Source organism: Schistocerca cancellata, chromosome 5 (assembly GCF_023864275.1).
Source record: "Schistocerca cancellata isolate TAMUIC-IGC-003103 chromosome 5, iqSchCanc2.1, whole genome shotgun sequence".
NCBI classification, from domain to species: domain Eukaryota; kingdom Metazoa; phylum Arthropoda; class Insecta; order Orthoptera; family Acrididae; genus Schistocerca; species Schistocerca cancellata.
The window spans coordinates 647396335-647416342 of NC_064630.1; the positions used below are offsets into that span (position 1 = coordinate 647396335).

General features: G+C 37.6%; 1 protein-coding gene across 1 annotated transcript in view; it reads right to left on the bottom strand.

The window, feature by feature from the left end:
* The window catches only part of LOC126188256 (cell division cycle protein 16 homolog), a 203730-nt gene extending 188047 nt beyond the window's left edge, over window positions 1-15683 (bottom strand). The window contains exons 1-2 of the mRNA XM_049929822.1: window positions 15499-15683; window positions 2026-2178 (exon numbers count right to left, since the gene is read on the bottom strand). Coding sequence (XP_049785779.1) covers window positions 2026-2178; window positions 15499-15576 — 231 coding nt within the window. The 5' untranslated portion in view covers window positions 15577-15683. The remainder of the gene's footprint in view (window positions 1-2025; window positions 2179-15498) is intronic.
* Between the last annotated feature and the right edge of the window lie 4325 nt (window positions 15684-20008).

Below are 20008 nucleotides of genomic sequence, written 5' to 3' on the forward strand. Positions count from 1 at the left end.
TGTTTTGCTGTTGACAAATACAGTTTTCTGCAACTGGCGACGGTGCTTCTCCGAAATGGCTGAATATGATGCTCCAGAGTCCACAAGAGCTTGGGCTGTTCGGCCATCCATGAAGATATCGATGTAGTTCCCTATCATTTTTGTAGTGATCGACCGCAGAGGATTTTTCACTTCGGCGGTCTCACCTCCAAGCAGGGTCGCACCCTTTAGTTTTCCAAGTTGCAGTGGCTCGGTGATCGACTGGAGCTTCTAAACGGTAATGGAGACCTTCCTTGGCGTGTTGGGGAGCATCCTCTCCAGCAGCTGGCTTGCGGCGATGGTGACCTATGTCACCCTGCACCCACATCTTCTTGTTCACCTTCATCATCCTGGAGTTGGCGTCAGCTAAGATCGGTCTGCTGTCTTCTGGTGTGGACGTCATTAAACAGCCGCCTAATTTCTCGACAATAGTGCACCACATGTCCCAGTCGTCCACAGTAGAAACACACTGGTTGGTTATCCTGGGTCCTCTAGACATCAGTCTTCCTTGGTGCCCAAACAGGTTCCTCATGGGGCTCAACTTTTTCACCATTTTAAAGGGAGATGAAGGACGAGAGACTGGGTTCAATGTCTGTTCGATTTCCTCACTTATGACCTCTTGAAGCGTCTCGGTTTTTTGCTCGCTGTGTAATCCAAGTGCCTTCTGAACTTCCTCTCTCACTATCTGACGAAGAACACTTGTGAAATCAGTTCCTTCCTCTATCATAGACATCGATACAGTGTTTGGAAGCCATTCAAACTTCTTGCGTGTATTCTTTTTTGATGCATTGTCTCGATATACTGAAACCATTTTATGAAGTCATCTTCTGTCAAAACTTCCTCCAGGAGTAGGGCTTGATACATGTCCTCAGCAACACCCTTCATGAGATGTGAAACCTTGTCTTCCCCCTTCATTCTAGGATCCACTATTTTACACAGCTCAAAGACGTCTTAAATGTAGGATGCTGCAGTTTCCCCAGGACACTGTGCCCTGTACTTCAATTTACCTTCAGCATTGCACTTCTGTCGTTGTGTGGCACCCAAATAGTTGTGCAGTTCCGCCTGGAATACTTCCCAGCTTGTGAACTTCTCATTGTTCTCATACCATTGCTTGGCAGTGCCCTCCAAATAGAAAAATACGTTAGCCAAACACACGGTGTCATCACATTTGTTAAATTTAGCTGTACAATCATATATCTTCTTCAGCCACTTGTTTGGATCTTGGCCACCGTCACGAGAGAACCCAGAAGGATGTCTGATGTGGTGGCACACCGTTGCTGTTATCGTAACATCCTCTTCTTCTTCTGTCTCCAGTAGATTGTAATCTGTTTAATATGGCTTGAACTCGGGTTTTTCACCACCAAAACGGTGGCTCAGTCATGGCCTGATGGGAGCCACTGTGTCATCGATAATGTGTGCTATCGCAAGTTCCAGTACCCAGCGCTTCCACAAGAATAATATCACACAGAAGACGGAGTAATTAGATGAATGATGAACATTGACTTCACTTAACGAAGGTTTATTCAGCACTTGCACATACAAGAGTGTGGAGCAAACTGCCTCTGGCCAGAACATGTACAGTATATATACAGCTACAGAACATTCCAGAACAATGATGCTTGACATTTGTGGATACTTCTAGAATGTACTCGAACCGAATATAGAAATTAAAATTGTACAGTCCAGGTGAGTTTTGAACTCACGACCCTCCATGCAACAGTTTAGTATCATAACCACTACACCACAGTGCTATTCAGCTTCTTCTGCGACAATAGGAAATAAAACTATTCAAGTACATTGCTACTTGGAAATGTTGAAAGACTAAATGCAGTCACAAATAAAGTGGGGAAATGGAAAGAAAAGAGGGAACAACTGAAAATGTCCTCAGTTGTACCAATTATGATTGCAATACAAATGACCACAAGAATTTTGAAAATCACAAATGGTATGCAAATGTGTTCTTATGTACATCAGAGAAATAAAATATCACACTGCAATTACAATTACCTTCTCCAGACCTCGATTCATAATTAGCTCAGCTGCTCGGTGATATTGCTTCAACAAATACATGCATTGGGCTAACCAGTATATGTCTTCTGGATCTTCACTGCTTAAGGAAACAACTTTGTCTGCCCAAAATAGAGCTGAAGAATATAACCTCTGTAAAGAATTGAAATACAAATCAATACAAAATTTCATGAAAATGTCACACATAACATATAAAACAAGAGGACAGTTTCAGTATCATCTTGGTTTTCTAACGCACCTGTAAGTTGAGTAAAAGTTATGGACCCTCTTAATAAAATTAAATACATATGAATGTTCAAAATCAATCCAGGGAAGCGCTGATGACAGTGTAGTTGAGCACCCCACAAACCAAACCAAACATTCTAGGAAAAACAGGCCAATAAATTCTCTGACTTCCTGAAGCACGCCCAAACAGCAAAAGATCACAATGAATGGAACTACAGATTGCTTTTTGATTTGTCTTATCTGCTAAACTGATTCACAATGATCTGTACTTACGAAATTATCGTATTACAGTACTTGTGGCATTGCCTGAAACTGCTTTAAAGTCATATCTCTCTGGCTGACAAGAGAGGGTAGAAATTTATGATTCTCGGCGTATGAAAAAGTTAGTTACACAGTACCCCAACGACCATATTAGAAATTTTGCAATTATTTGGTTTTATAATGATCTGCCAGTAGTGGAAGCAGAAGGCCCCTCTCCCCTATGTCCCCATATGACACTACCCTTTCTATACTCTGATTAAAGTAGCTTCTTGATCAGTCTTGCAGCAAGTTGAGTGGTAGTGGCCATCTGGCACTCAATCAGTTATTTCTTGAGGGCCACATGCTCACTATGTTACCTATTTTGCAGGTACATGCAACAACTTGTGAAGCTTTTCTGGCCGCATGCCAGCAACACTGCCCTCTGCCATAGTATTGAGTCAATCACAAATTATTTCCATAGGAGTATATTAAGGTACTTGCAGCGAAACCATTTTGTTGCAACAAGAAAACAGCAAGAAACAATTATACTCCTGTAAATAAAAAGAAAAGAGTTTGGATAAACTTCAGAAATGTAATAACAATAGCCAGTAGCAATATAATATTTGAATTGTGAGGCTGAAGCACTGAGAAACATCTTGGACAAAATATCTATGAGAATGGTTAAATTATTATTTAAGATTAGAAAAGCATTTGATATCAAACAAAAAAATTGAGAAAAAATTATCACATTTTAAGAAAGTCAATTCCTGATGTGCTGCAGCACTGAAACAGTATTTTGTGCTGCCTATTCATATAGGCACAGCCTGGTATATGGAATTCTGTTCTCGGAATACACGGGTTTAACAAAAGAAATGAAAGGAATAAAAAAACACAATGGTGCAGGAATGTATTTACAAAATTTAAAATCATGGTTGATGAAATGCATTTTCTTTGGACCCACACAGGGATTTTCATGAATGAACAGCCAAGAGCAAAATTATGGAATTAGAAAGACATTCAGAGAGATATGCACAGAAAGACACTCTGAGAGATATGCACAGCAATGTTCTGCATCAAAAAAGCGTGGCAAATCAACCTAAAATAATTCTGCAGTCCATCACCTGAAGAGATTATGATGAAAATCTTATTACTTAATAGTTTCTATAGCACTAATGTCATTAATTATTCACAAACTCAGTGATTTACAGCTATGTTAAAGAGCAAGTTTGCTGCATTAATTACATTTTTATATGTTACACTTGCTGCTTTTCCATTTTCCCAGAAATTACACATCAGTTGACTGCTGCAAGTACGTTATGGCTTACTGATGTATGAGAGCGTGCTGAAAAGTAATGCCTCTGAATTTTGTATTCTGTTCTCCATAATAGTTGAGGTATAACATGTCATGCATATTACTTGGGTGACTTTCCTGTTTACTGAGACAAGCTGCAACCCTCTTATACTCCAAATTGTAGCATGATCACGGCAGTGTATAACATAACTATGTTGGTGCATGAGAAGCAGTGAGTTGTAATCTAGTTCCTAACCACAGAAAACATACCAATTGAAATCTATAGAAAGAATGAAAGCTGTTTTTGGCAATTACTGTATCGACATCAGTAATGTGAGACATCTGCAACAATCCAGTGCCTTGGGTTCAGTGTCACTGATCATCCTACATACAGTCCCAAGTTGGTCCCATCCAAATTTCATTTGTTTCCAAAACTTAAAGCACACATTCAAGGCTTCACTTTGATAGTGATGTAGTGGAAGCAGAGGTGAGGTACTGGCTATGTCAACAAAGTCAAACATTTTATACTGACGGTATCAACAAACTGATTTCTCATTGGGAGAAATGTGTTCATCACTCGGGTAAGAATGTTGAGAAATCAATATGTAGACATGAAAATGAGGTACAGAATTTTAATAAACTTTGATTTATTTAAAAAGCTTTAAGAGTTCTCATATGAAGAATAAAGATGTCGAATATCAATAAAGCTTATTTTATTTAACAAGCTTTAAGAGATTTCACATTAAAAATTTGGATGCATTACTTTTAAGCATTTCCTCATACATTTAATTAGATATAATCAGACCTGATATGATAAGGACAAGAGTTATTCACCATATGTATACAAATCCGAGACACGAATATGTGTTATAATGTGTAATTATATCAGGAATTAATGGAACTGTTCTATATAATTACACAAAAATTAATTGAAATAATGAATCATACACAGAATGTGGTTCCGTGAATCTCTTGGTAATCGTTGAACTACAAATCTAAGAGTTTGAACTACAAGCCTCAGTTGGAGACAGGAAATTTCTGTAGTACATAATATATACTTAACCCTCCTAGTACCACTAGGGTCAATACGACCATATAAGCACACTGGACATATATACCTTCCTTGTTTTCAAAACTACTATTTTCAATGTATATAACCTTCTCCCTCTGTGTCAATTGTATCCAATTGTGTTTGTTCATTTTTATAATTACAACACATTAAAATTAATCATGGTTTTTGCACCGAGTACTACTGGGATCAATTTTGATTGTTTGTTGAATGCGGCATTTACTAAATGCCTTCTCTGAAAACTACCTAGAACAGATAGTTTGGAAGCACAATCATGATGGAAATACATTGGATCTAATAATGGTAATGAACAGACCTGGCCTGTTTGAAAATGTCCACATTGAAACTGATATCAGTGATCCTGACACGGTTGTGACAACAATGATTACCAAAGAACAAAAGACAACTAGAACAAGCAAAAAGATATAAACGTAAAGTAATCCGGTTTACTGAGCATAAATAAAAGAACAGCTAATCATGCACTGGATAGATAATTATGTACCCACTATAACAGTTCATAATGAGAAAGAACTTCAATGGTATACAGTCACTGTAAAGAAACTTCTAAAGAAACAGATAATACTGCATAGATATGTAAAATGAAGTGTAGGGCTATAGACAGAGAGACGCTGAATGAAACATGTTTGGCTGTCAAGAGAGAAATGAGTGATGCCTTCAATAACTGTCACAGCAGAATACTGTCAAGTGATCTGTCACAGTACCCAAAGAAATTCTGGTCATATGTAAAGGCTGCTAATGGACCAACTTTAGTGTCCAGCCCCTAATGAATGAGGCAGGAACTGAAATTGAGGGTAGCAAGGCAAAAGTTGAAATGCTTAATTGTTTCCAAATGTTCCTTTACAAAGGAAAACCCTGGAGAATTGCCCCAATTCAATTATCATACAACTGAAAAGAATAACAAAATACACATTAGTGTCAGTGGAGCTGAGAAACAGTTGAAATCGTTAAACATGAACAAAGCTCTAGGCTCTGATAGAATCCCTGTCAGATTCTATATTGAATTTGGGGTTGAGTAAGCCCCTCTTCTAACTATATTACATCATAGAGCCCTCGAACAAAAAACTGTGCCTAGTTCTTGGAAAAAGACACAGGTCACAGTCGTCTGGAAGAGAGGCAGTAAAAGCTACCATCCAATATTGCTAACATCGATTTGTTGTAGAATCTTAGAACATGTTCTGAGTTCAAATACAATGAGGTATCTTGAACAGGATGACCTCCTGAATGGCAAACAGCATGGATTTCGAAAACACTGATCATTTGAAATACAACTCACACTTTTCTCACATGACATACTGATAGCATTGGATCAAAGCAAGCAGACAGATGCCTTATTTCTTGATTTCCAAAAATCAGTTGACTCAGTACCGCACCTACGCTTATTGTCAAAAGTACGATATCAAGTAAAACTGCAACTGCATAGAGGACTTTTTGGTAGCAAGGACACAACATATTATCTTGAATGGAGGTTCATCGTCAGATGTAGAAGTAACTTCGGGTATGCCCCAGGGAAGTGAGTTGGTATCCTTGCCTTACATGTTGTATATTAACCCTCCGACAGTCGCGCATGTATCTGTGAGATACATGACCTACTTTTTCTCTAATATTACCGCAATGAACAGCGGTAACGGTTTGCTGGCCCACGACATCTTGTGTCATACCTTTCTTATTGCTTCACAGGAATTTCAGTCTTATCCCGATACTGACAAGGTCATAAATGAGTCAGAAGTGGGAGCGTGTACTGCCTGTATCTCTCAGATACAGCGCGCCTACTCAGGTAATGCTTTGTCGCCGCTAATGACTGCAGCTGTTGCTTTGTTTGCAGCGTACGCAAGTCGGCAGTTGCGTTGTTGTCTGCTAAATGAAGCAAAGTTTCGTTGTAGCTACGTGTACTCTCTTTCAAAATGAGTAAACGATATGATCTAGAAAATCCTAAGGATTTGGAAGAAGTACATTGCCTTCTTCTCGATGACGAGGTATCCATTGAAGATGAAGATGATATTGCAGAAACTGATTCAGAAACCGAAGATACACTCGAAACACGATCTGTAGACTCAGACACAGATCATGAATTTGATGAAGAGGAAAATAATGAAGCGCAGGAAACTGATGAACATTACTATTTTGGTGAGTAGAAAAGACAATAAATATGCTTTCAGATGTAATAATAACAATATCTAATAATGGTGTAATGTACTTATTATTTTATTTTAGGTAAGGATGGAACTAAATGTAGGAAAGTGCCTTGGAAAGCAACACAGACACGGCCTCATAATATACTAACCAAACTGCCTGGGGTAGTTGGAGACGCAAAGAAAATGGTAACTGAAATTGACTGCTGGAGCCTATTCATCAGTAATGATATCCTAGATCTAATTGTGGCCAACACTAACAGGTGTATAGGTGATCTAAAAGGAAACTTTTCTCACGAGAGTGACTGCAAAGACACAGACGCAATCGAAATAAAAGCCTTTCTGGGCTTGTTATACCTTGCTGTTGTGTTCCGTGATGGGCAACAGAATGTTCACGACTTCTGGACAGCCGATGACCTTGGTCTGAATATTTTTAGAATGACCATGTCCGAAAAATGTTTCCTGTTCCTAATAAGATGAGTTCGTTTTGATGATGGCGCCACAAGACAAGAACAGCGCAAGACAGACAAATTAGCAGCCGTGAGGGAAATGTTCACCATGTGTTTGAATAACTGCAAGACACATTACTCCCTTGGTCAGAACGTCACAGTTGATGAGCAGCTACCAGCATTTCGAGGCCGGTGTGGATTTCGCCAGTTCATACCACCCAAGCCATCTAAATATGGCATCAAAATTTTCTGCCTATGTGATGCCAAGCTTTATTATACTTACAACATGGAAGTATATTGTGGATTACAACCAGAAGGACCCTTTCAGAATAACAACTCCGCCAAAGAAGTAGTTCTGCGACTTGCCGAACCAATATATGGGACGAGTAGAAACATTACAGCAGATAACTGGTTCACTAGTTCAGAGTTAGTAAGAGAACTGCATAAAAGGAGACTGTTGTTTGTAGGCACAATTAGAAAAAACAAGAAGGAACTGCAATCGAATTTCGTAGCACCAAAAAGTAGACAGCAATATGATAGCGTATTTGGCTACAGCAAGAATGAAACCCTTGTGTCGTATGTCCCGAAAAAAGGGAAAACTGTAGTCCTCCTTTCGAGAATGCATGTATCGTCAAGTGAGGTTTCGGAAGGTTTAGAGAAAAAACCAGCAATTATTCTACACTATAATGACACCAAATCTGGAGTTGATGTAGTTGACAAACTCTGTGCAACCTACAATGTAGCTAGGGTAACAAGAAGATGGCCAATGGTGATTTTTTTCCACCTGTTGAACATTGCAGGCATCAACTCAAGAGTAATTTTCTTGGGCAACAAGAATAAATACTCAAATTGGCGCGAGTACCTCAAAACTTTGGCCCTGACTCTACTGCAAGATCATCTCAAAAGAAGAGCTCTTATTATGACTCTACCTGATGATATAAAGTCAATGCTAGTAAAGTACAAACCTAAAGGAAAAGAGCAAGAACAACGCTGAACAATCCTTGGAATCAGAAAACAAGAAAAGGAAAAGGTGCCAGTCATGCTACAGGGAGACAAAAAAAGACTTGTCTCAGCAAGTATACATGTGAAAAATGCAGTACACATCTTTGTTTGCTAAAGCACGCAAAAATAATTTGTGAACAATGTCTTTCTGTAGACGGCAATCAGTAAAAAGAGACATGCTTTGATTAGTTCAATAATTTATTTGTATCTATAATAAAATCAATTTTTAAAAGAATTTCATGTACTTCTCCATTACAAAATGTCAAATATTTCTGTTAATTTGAAAGTGTAATGAGCCTGATGTTCACTTCTGTATCTGTAAAATCTGTAACAATAAAGGTAACTGCAATTTAAAACAAAAAAGAAAAAGAACCTGTAAACAAACAAAAAACCACAAAAATCGTCGCATGTATCCACGAGATACATCGCGACTAGTGGCGTCATGAAAGTTGATGCACCTGCTGGAAGGTTAATGACCATACAGACAATTTTAACAGTGAAATCGGGCTTTTTGAAGATGATGCAGTTATCTACACTGAAGTACTAGCTAATAGAAGCTGCATAAATATGCAATCAGATCTTGATAAGATTTCATCGTGATGCAGATTTTGGCAACTTACCCTAAATGTTCAGAAATGTAAAATTTTACACTTCACAAAATGAAAAAAAAAATAAAAATGTAGTATCCTCAGACTATAATATCAATGATTCACTGCTGAAGTCCCCTCGTAACCCAGTACCACCCCCTCTGTCAGGGTTTTGACTACCTCTCATCATGGGCTGAAATGAGAAATGTCCTGCCCACTATTCTTCCCACTCCTCTCACAGTAGTATTCCGCCATCCACAAAACCTACATAATATACTCATCCATTCCTATACAAGCCCTGCTCCCAGCTCCTTACCTAATGGGTCATCTACCTGTAATAGACTTAGATGCAAGACCTGTTCCATACATCCTCTCACTGCCACCTACTCCAATCTGGTCAGAAACATCACCTATCCCATCAAAGGCAGGGCTACCTGAGAAACCAGTCATGTGATCTACAAGATTAGCTGCAACCACTGTGCTGCATTCTATGTGGGCATGACAACCAACAAACTGTCTGTCCACATGAATGTCCACCGACAAACTGTGGCCAAGAAACGAGTGGACCACCCTGTTGCTGAGCACACTGCCCAACACAACATCCTTCATTTCAAAGGATGCTTCACAGCCTGTGCCATATGGGTCCTTCCCACCAACACCAGCTTTTCCGAACTGCTCTGGTGGGAACCTTCCCTGCAATATATCCTATGTACACGTAACCCTCCTGGCCTCAACCTTCATTAGTTATTGTCCTCACCTGTTCAGTTCCTTCCCTGTTCCCATTCCAGCACTACACTCATTGCACCATCACACCCAGTCTTTTAACTTCTCTCCTTTTCCGCCACCCCCCTCCCCTCCCCTCCCTGTGTCTAAGCTCCCAACTGCACATAGCTGCTCTATCCTCTCTCCATCTCGTCCCTGTGCATTCCCCAGCAGCACTTCACTGTCCACCACCCCTACTCCACTATCCCTCCCACTCCCAGGCCAAGCCTCCTCCTTACCCCCAGCCACTCACCACCATCATGTACTGCTGCTGCTGCTGCTCGCCGTGTGGCTTCAGCTGCCAGAGACTTTTGTCATGTGCGTGTGAGTTGCATTTGCGTGTGTGGTCTATTTTTGATGAAGAACTTACTGGCCGAAAGCTTATTTGTGACAGTCTTTTTGTTGTGCCTATCTGCGACTCAGCATCTCTGCTATATAGTGAGTAACAACTTTCCTTTTCATAATATTGTTACATTCCATCATGGATTTCCTATATTTGATATCACAGACCATCAGCCATAATTTTTCAAACCCCGTAGCCCCACCAAATCGAAAGCCACAAACTGTCCTCCCAACACTGCCATATAAAATCATTGCAGGTGTAGGAACTGCCAATACCAACTACTTTCATCCACGTCCCACACTTTCAAGGTTTAAATATTTTATCACAATACCACACTTCAGCACAAAAGATATGATGCCCAGCATTTCACACACATTCTATGTAAACTTCCAATGCTAAAGGTCACTGTCAGATCCACTGTGTTGCACAACCACCACAAGAAACCTAAAGCAAATTACTTGTTTCAAACTGCACTCTCATTCACGAACTAGACATCACACATGACATCATTACAACACAGATCAAATCAAATGACTGGTACCAAATACTTCACTCTACTCCACGGGTCTAACGCAACACACTTCTTAACAATATGTGAAACAAATTTTAAAACACATTCTCAAAATAACAAATAATTAGATATAATATCAGAAAGCCAACAGCAGAAACTTGGATCATGCCTTCACTGTCCAAAGGGTAGTCATAAAAAAGCAAGAATAATGATCCAGAAGCACATTTTTCATTATAACAGGACTATTAACAGCTTAAGGGGCTCCGGAAAGGCTCAAAATCATGAAAAGTTCAATTTTTACTTTTTTGCGTTTTCTGAATCTGCAAACTATTACCTTTTAATAGATATATAATTTATTCAATTCCGAAGACTACAACTATTTTTAAATTTTTTTTGAAATGTGTTCTACATGGGCGTAACCCACTGTGGCGCTGTTAAACTGCTGTCAAATGGTGTTATTATTAACGTCCGTGTTCATCAGGTACATTTTAGTGATGTGAGATAAAGTATGTGTTGTGGCTAACCTGTGATGGTTCAATATATATCGCTGGTGTGATTGTTGATTGTTTCATATTTATTTACTCTGTTGTTATCTCGAAAATATTCGTAATTAATTCTGTTTCTTGAGTCTCTGTTTTGTTGAAGTATAATAATGAGTAAAAGTAAAGTTATTAGAAATCCTCTGAAGGCTTTTAAGAAAAGGAGAAATGTTGGAAAACCAAAGGTATGTGTTATTACTGTAAACAATAAAGACGATAACCAAGTGAGTGAACCTAACCTCTCAAGTACACCTGCCCATAGCAGTCAAAGTGGGAAAGAAAATACTTCACAGAAGAAGCTTGGTTCAATGAGTGAAAACTATGAATGTTTTATGGGCGAATCGGATGTGAATGAAATATTTGATATGTCGGTTCTCAAAGGAATTTTTTCAAACTGTGTAAGATGTATTCATTGTAGTGAAGTTGGTCTGGAACTCTCCATAATAAAGCACGTAGGACTTGCTAGTGAAATACAACTGAAATGTGATAAGTGTTCATACATGACCACCTTTTGGAACAGTGTTGCAGTAACTGCAACTGAAGAAAATAGTAGCAAAATCTACGAACACAACATTAGATTTGTTTATTCCTTGCGTTCAGTTGGTAAGGGTGCTACTGCAGGTGCAATTTTCTGTGGCATCATGAATCTTCCAAATCCCCCAACCAAGTTTACGACCTATAATAAATTAATAGGGTCTAAAGTAGAAGATGTCTGTATAGAATCTATGAAGAACGCTGTGGAAGAGGCAGTAATGGAAAATAATGGTAACAGAGATTTGACTGCAGCGTTCGATGGTACCTGGCATAAACGGGGACACACATCTCTTCATGGTGTAGTATCTGCCACCAGTATGTATACAGGGAAAGTTTTAGATGTAGCAGTAATATCAAAGTATTGTAGATGTCCACAAAAATATAAAGGTACACATGAAAATAATTGCAAAGCTAACTATAGTGGCAGTAGTGGAGGAATGGAAGTGGCTGGTGTTGCCAGTATATTCCAGCATTCTGAGGCGTGTGATAAAGTGTGATATGTTAATTACCTTGGTGACGGTGATTCTAAAAGTTTCAAACATGTTCAAGGACTGAAGCCCTATGGTGATGATGTTGTAGTGCAGAAATTTGAGTGTATTGGACACGTACAGAAGCGAATGGGAACAAGACTTCGGCGACTGAAAGCTTCGTACAAAAAAACAAAAACTCAGTGATGGTAAAGGGTTGGATGGGAAGGGAAGGTTAACTGACAGTGTAATTGACAAAATACAGAACTATTATGGAATGGCTATTAGGCAAAATACACAAAGTGTAGACGAAATGAAGAAGGCTGTTTGGGCTCTTTTTTTTCATACTTCTTCAACCGATGAAAATCCCCAACATAGCTTGTGTCCCAAAGAAGAAGACAGTTGGTGTAAATATAACAAAGGATTGCTAACTGGTGAAGTGTACACTCATAAGCATAGTCTGCCTCATGCAATAATGGAGGTGATAAAACCTATTTCCAGAGACTTAGCAGCACCTGAACTGTTGAAAAAGTGTATTCACGGAAAAACTCAAAACCCCAATGAAAGTGTAAATAGTGTTATATGGTCGAGAATCCCCAAGACTGTATTTGTTGGAATAGAAACACTTCACTTTGGTGTGTATGATGCTGTTGCGACTTTCAATGATGGCAACATTGTAAGGTGCAAGGTATTTAGAAATATGGGAATGAAGATAGGTTCTAACATGGTACGAGCGATGCTTGATTTAGACAAGGAATGCCTTCGGGCTGCAGACAGGGCTGTTAAAGAGTCTAGAAATACAAGCAAGAGTAAACAGGAGGAGGAACAAGAGGAAGCTGGAGGAGGAGTTTGCAGAGGATGAAGATAATCCATCCTACGGACCTGGAATGCACTAAAAAGTTAATCCAATCTTTGTCGCTCGATTCCCAAAACTTTTATTTTCTCATACTAATTACATGTTTCCTAAGGATCTTCCAAACACATTTGTTTCAAACTTTCAGTAAATGTTACACAGTACCTTCTGCATAATTTAACACAGCCTTTTTCCAAAAAACTGTATATTTTTGAATATATAAATAAAAAATTGCAAAAAAATGTTGTGAATTTTCATTACAATTGAAAAAAAAATCATCTTTAATAACTAAACTAAAATTTTGTAAAATCCCTGTGTTAAGTTGTAGGCCTAGCCCATATTCCAATAAATAATCTGTAAAAAGTTCAATTTCCTACCTCAAATACTTTGTGAGGAAAGATGTAATTTATAAGCGTTATTTTAACATTGCAAGTATAGGGCGTTCCGGAGCCCCTTAAGAAAAGCAGGGGAACATCCAGGGGTATGCACATCACACATTAAGTATACAGATCAAACAATAATACCAATAGAATATAGTGACAGGAGACACAGGGAGGGAAGACACAGAAGATAAACAGGAGGGAATGATGATGGTACAAAAGACACAGATGAGAAAATTTATGGAGGCAGTTCAGATGAAAAGGAAAACGGTACCACAAAGAATGGCGCAGAGAAAATTTAACAAAATGTAACTTTGTCCCACATCCATACATAAAAGGAAAATTATCAAGACCCTCAGAAGTGAGAGTGTCTACGGTGTAACTCATCTATTCAACATAATAGTTGTTCATAGTTGCACAAATAATACAATATTAATTCAATTCATTTTGTAAGACATTAAAATATTCCCTTCTTAGATGTCTATATCTACAGGTGATTACACAGGCATTTATAAATACTAGGCAGCCTATCTCACTGAAAATTTTTTACAATGCTTAAAAGGCAATGTTCACCTAGTTGTCACCCACATTTGAAATAATGAGGTACTTAGCGAATAACAGTTTTCATTTCAAAAGGACTGCTTTACAGTCAGCAATTTATACAGTGTCCAAAGCTACTTGCAATTTTTAGTCAGAACTGTTGTAGGCACAAGTAAATGGCCTCTACCTAGTACATAAGATGCCATGAAGTGAAGAGTATTAATCACGCAAACAAAGTTGACACTCGGCGCTGTGGCTGATGGGAGCGATCGTAAAGGCATTTCACTTTTATAGCCGCTCCCATCAGTCACCGCACCCAGTGCCACGTTTGTTTGTGCCCTTAATAAATCAGAAGTAACAAGCAATGTCTACCTCTCACAGGGCAAGGAACTTCTACAGAAGCAGAAGTAGCACAGTTAGGTATTGGTAATAACCACTTAATGTTTTGTGAAACTGAAATTGAAACTTATTGGCAAAATGAAAACATCATTCAACAAACGCTCACAGCAAAGCTTGGCCCTTTTCTGGTTGCAAATAAATCAGGGGAAGGTGTATGACATATAACAAACTCATTATCAGACACAATGCAAAGTCCTTTGCATTTGAAAACTTGAACTGGAGAAAAACAAATAATACACTTCGTATAACATTTTCGTCCATTCATTTCTGGCGCTAATTAATTAACAACTTCAAGGCCGCCCAAAGTAATGAAATACTTTCATCTATCTAAGTCACGTTGTATAATGGTTTACCATAATGTAACTCCTCAATTAAGCAAAATGTGTTCACTGCATAAAAGCAAGTACTTGAACTTGAGCATGGAGAGGTTGTAAAACACGGATTGCAGGTGCACGTATAAACAATTAGCAATATCGATCACAGCCTGAATGTACATTTACTCAGTGGTCAAACTTTTCGACAACAGTAGCGCGTATTTCAGTCAGAGTGCAACAAACATAAGCACGAAAATAGTATTAACACTGATGTCCACTACACTTAGTGAATCTAACTTAGGCACAAAAACAGTAAAATAACATCTGTAGAAGATTGACAATCTACTCAAATGTCTGACAGATTTAAAATTGTTCAGACTTGACATAATTTTTTTTTCCGCTCCAGAATCTTTATGTAGAAACAATCACAAATGTTAGAATTGATCACCCAGCCCAAATCATCGTAAATCTTATGTACGAATTACCCAATGCACAAAACTTGAGTAGCTACATGACAATACATTATTGTAAAATCGAATACCAGAATCAATAACCACAAAAAATTATATCTAGGTAGCTCTGACTTTTCAGACATTTGTCAACACTTCGCATCCGTACTATTGAAGTGGCCGTTCCATTCGTTCTTTCAGACATATGATAACCTACATCTCATTCCAGTGATCTACAAAGTGACAATGAAGCTTTCAAATAACACTTTTAAAAACTTAAATCTGTCATTCATGCACCTAACATGTATATATACGAGAAAAAAATCCACCTTAAAACCACAGTCTTACCAAGTCAATGTAGTGTTTCACCAGCCTCCGATATTTTTCAATGTTTACATTTACTTCACTTTCTTCCTTATTGGCCATATTTCATAAACAATAAACAAGCTTTCAAATTATTGCGGCACCTGCGATCACTTTGGTGTATGAAAATAACAATCCAACGATGTTACAATTATAGGAGGAAGGAAAACAAAACGGTGGTGATCAAATTTCCTTGGTCGTGACAGTATGAAGTGGCGTCACAATCTGCCGTTTGCACAAGAATCTTACATTATTATAGTGGCATTATTTTCAATATGGCAACAACTAAAATCATTTTGGGAGGGAAAAGGGGGGAGTCATGGCGTCATCCAGCTGGTAATACAATCAAAGCTGCGCTAAATACTAAATAAAGGCCATTCAACTCTGGCCTTCAGATTACGTAATTCAAAACATTCCACGGTGATTTTCAGATGGGAAGTATTCACGCAAACCGTCACATAACATCACCTCACGTTAAGGTAAATTTGACGGTGTCGTCGTCTGCAGACATCGAAAGTTACTCATTTTCAACGTTCTCACTCACGATATAGTGGAAGATTTGAGCTTCTACATCTTTACAATTCTTATCTGATTATTTCACTGTGTTTCCATAGGAAACTGCGGATGTTCTATGCCGATTTCGATTTTTCCACTGAGTGCTATTGTACATGTGAGTTCAGATATCTCCAAGCGAAAAATTATTTAGGTTCTACAGTAACAGAACAGAGCAGACACACACACTGTACATTAACAAGAACCTATTTGATGTTGCAATTTTAAATAAATAACATTTTAAGTGATAAAGTAAGCTCTAATGAAGGGGGGAAATAAGCCTACAATTGTTTATGGCGTTATTACTTACATAAGGAAAAAAACGTAATAGGTAAGGTATACAGGCAGTATTTATTCCCGTCTTTAGCAAATAAATGCCGATATTTTGAAATGATTCATTTCATACCAATTTCCAACACAAAATTTATCAAGAAAATACGTTATGAAGTTTGGTTTGGCAATTCATAAAGTTTACCATTGTTAATTCCTGAACTATGATATTATACTCTGGCTTTTTGTATCACGAATAGTAAACTCATAACCTCACTTCCATAGTTCTGAATTGGGCTTAGTGAATTGATGTGATGTGATGTTATGGAGACTGTGAATACACCCTGACGTAACAGTGCCATGACTGCCAGTGTGACTTAGCTTTAAAAGCAATAGAAAACGCAAATGATGGGCTCAAAAGCGGATGGCGCTACAAATAACTCTGGAGTTTCAAATGTCCTGCGAATTATAATTCTGTGACTAATTTTGGAACATCGAAATTCATGCAAGTCATTAAAGAAAGGGCATGATTGCAGCCTTCCTTCAGTGAGGGGGCTGTGAACTGGCTCTGTTGTTCAGTACCAAGTGATGGATACGGCTGACTTTCAGTGCCCCAGTAGAGTAACTTCTGAAAACCGAAATTATTGTTACTGTAGTTTACAGTAAGATATGTTGTGAATCCTTTTTTAGATCTTCGAGTGCATACACGACCAAATTACAAAAATAACTGAATCAGTCCTGAAACATGGACAAATGAATTACATCGGAACTATAACATTTCAACGAAACATAGTTTGGTTTCTGAAGTAAAAGAAGTACAATATTGGCCATTATAGCGTTCATAAAAGTAGTAATTGAGCCTCTTGACAGAAATGGCTGTGTTAAAGATACTTCTCAGTGTTGTCCAAAGCCTTTGACACTGTTGGCCATAAAATACTACAAAACAAGTTGGAAGCACTAGGAGTAAAAGGAATAGTAAACGAGTGTTTCTGTCTTACCTGGACAATAGGCTGAAAGTGGCAGATATCGTTCACACATCTGCTAATGATGAATTTTTAGTGAATCATATAAAAATTGAAGTTCCTCAGGTTAGTATATTGGGTCCAATTCCGTCCTTGCTATATGTCAGTGACTTTCTAGACCATATAAGACACAAAGGAAAAGTTCTCTTTGCTGACGACAGCAACATTTGAACTCCAATTAAAGACAATGAAACTCTCAAAGTCGTTTATGGTTGTGCAGTATGTAATCAGTTAACATTGAACATAAAGAAAATAAACAGTATGCACTTTAGCATAAAGGTGGAAAACAACTCTGTTATACTAAGAACAGATGATAAATCTTGAGTTTGTGTAAGAATTACCAGATTGTCGATTAATATGAGATGTAGACACAAAAAATATATTGGCACTTCCAATATACCCACTGACCATAAATACTACCTGAGAAACACCACAAAGTCTGAAAGAACATTTAGCTTTAAACTGGTCAAGGTACAGGATGTTACCAATATACTGAGGAAAATGAAGAACAGTTTTAGTAATGACGTTTATGGTTTAAGTTCAGTCATGTTAAAGGGTAAATACATGTATTTTGGAGGCTCGGTTTCCAAAGGCACTAAAGTTTATTAAAGTCATTCCAATACACTCCAATACAGCCTCTCAAGTTGTGATAATTTTAGGCCTGTTTCAATTGTGCCAATCTTGTCTAAAGTGATAGAAGCTATATTAAATAATCAAATAGTAAAATAATTTGAAGAAAACAAAATCTTCACTGATAGTCAATTTGGCTTCAGATCAGGGTTAGGAACTGTTAAATCTGCCTTATCACTTGTAACACAGTGTGTGAAGAAACTAGAAAGCAAGCTAGTGGTTCAGAATAAACTCTTTGATTTATCAAAAACTTTCGACACTCTGTCTCATGAAATCTTATTGGACAAATTGCAATTCTATGGCTTTACAGGAAGTACTCTGGAATTGATAAAATCTTATCAAAGTAATAGAGTGCAGAAGGTGGTTTTTAATGGTGCAGAATCAGATTACTTACTTGTGGGCATGGGCATCCCGCAAGGCTCTGTACTTGGCCCAATTATATTTATTATTTATATAAATGACTTACCATGTAACATAGTTGGGCCGTCAACTAGTACTTACTTATTTGCAGATGATCTCGCAGTCTGTATAACTGCAGAAACAGCACAGAAGGTGAAATATGAAGCATACCAGTGCACTGTCAAAGTTGAAAATTGGTGTAAAACTAATTTCCTTTGTGTCAACCGAAAAAAATACAAGACCTGTATGTATCGTGGAATAATAACACTGAACTTGAGCAGAGCTCAAATGCTGTTAATTTCCTTGGAATCTCAATTGATTCAAAATTATCCTGGGGTAGCCATATAGAAAAAGCGAGAAGCAGCATTAGGAAAGGAATATTTGCTCTAAGGAAGCTGTGTCTTTGTCTAAACGTGCCAGTACTTAAAGTGGTTTATTTTGGTTTAATACACAGTCACATTTCCTATGGTACAATACTGTGGGGACATCAAATAAAGGCAGCTAATGTCTTCAAACTACAAAAGAAGGCAATAAGACTGATATGTAGCTTGGCACCCAGAGCTCACTGTAGGCCAAGCTTTAAAAAATAACAGATTATGACCCTGCTGTCAATATTTATTCTACAGTGTGTAATGCATATTAAGGAAAACTATCCGAGTTATCAACAATATGACATGAGACATAATTATAACACAAGAAACAAGCAGGACCTAGTTTCTTTCTGATGTAACTATAAAAAACACAAAAGTGCTTCTTATACAAGTCCATAAAATTTTTAATGCCATACCCCAACATATCAGGGATCTTCCAATTCAACAACACAAAAAAAAGTAAAAGAATTTCTTCTTGAGCTCAGTAATTATGAAACTGATGAATTTTTAAGGGAGGTGAAGAATATGGTATGACTACACTTTGTGATCAGTTTTTTATATGCTTCTATATATGAGTAAGTTTGTAATTTGCTAAATTTACTATGCAATATCAATTTGTACCAGAAGTTTCTCTTTTTTGTTTTTGTGTGAAGGTACCATAATTATTTGAGTAATATTTATATTGTGTAATATTTTACTTGTTTTTGTAATTATTTGTGTAACATTTATACTATGCAATATTGACTTTTGTAATGCCTCAGATGATCTCTGATGTTTCTACCACAATAAAAATCAATCAATCAATCAATCAAACGTGTGTAATATTATAGTTAGAAAGTTCTACTTTTGGAATTAGGTTCAGTTCATCATAAAATATATTTGACATCAGTTTTCATGAGGCTACCTCAATTACTTCCTTAATTATTAAGTAACAACCAATTTTCTGACTTAAATTTTGTACAACAAGTTAGATTAACTTATCTTTGTAGTTAAGCTACTAAGCCAAGATAAAAGCACTGTATCTGTTATAAGTAATAATGAAACTTCACTAATTGTCAGGATGATATTGTAATTTAACAGAGGTGCCGAAATTAGAAGAGAGACAGTTCAGAGGTCAGTTTCTACTCTCGGTTCCAGTTGAAAAATTCTAGAAACAAAATTTAAGAGCTATTAGGCTAAGAATTTTATAGAAGACAAACAAAGTACCCTTAGAGAAATCGTTGTTAGTCTTCAAATAAGAACAATATAAAT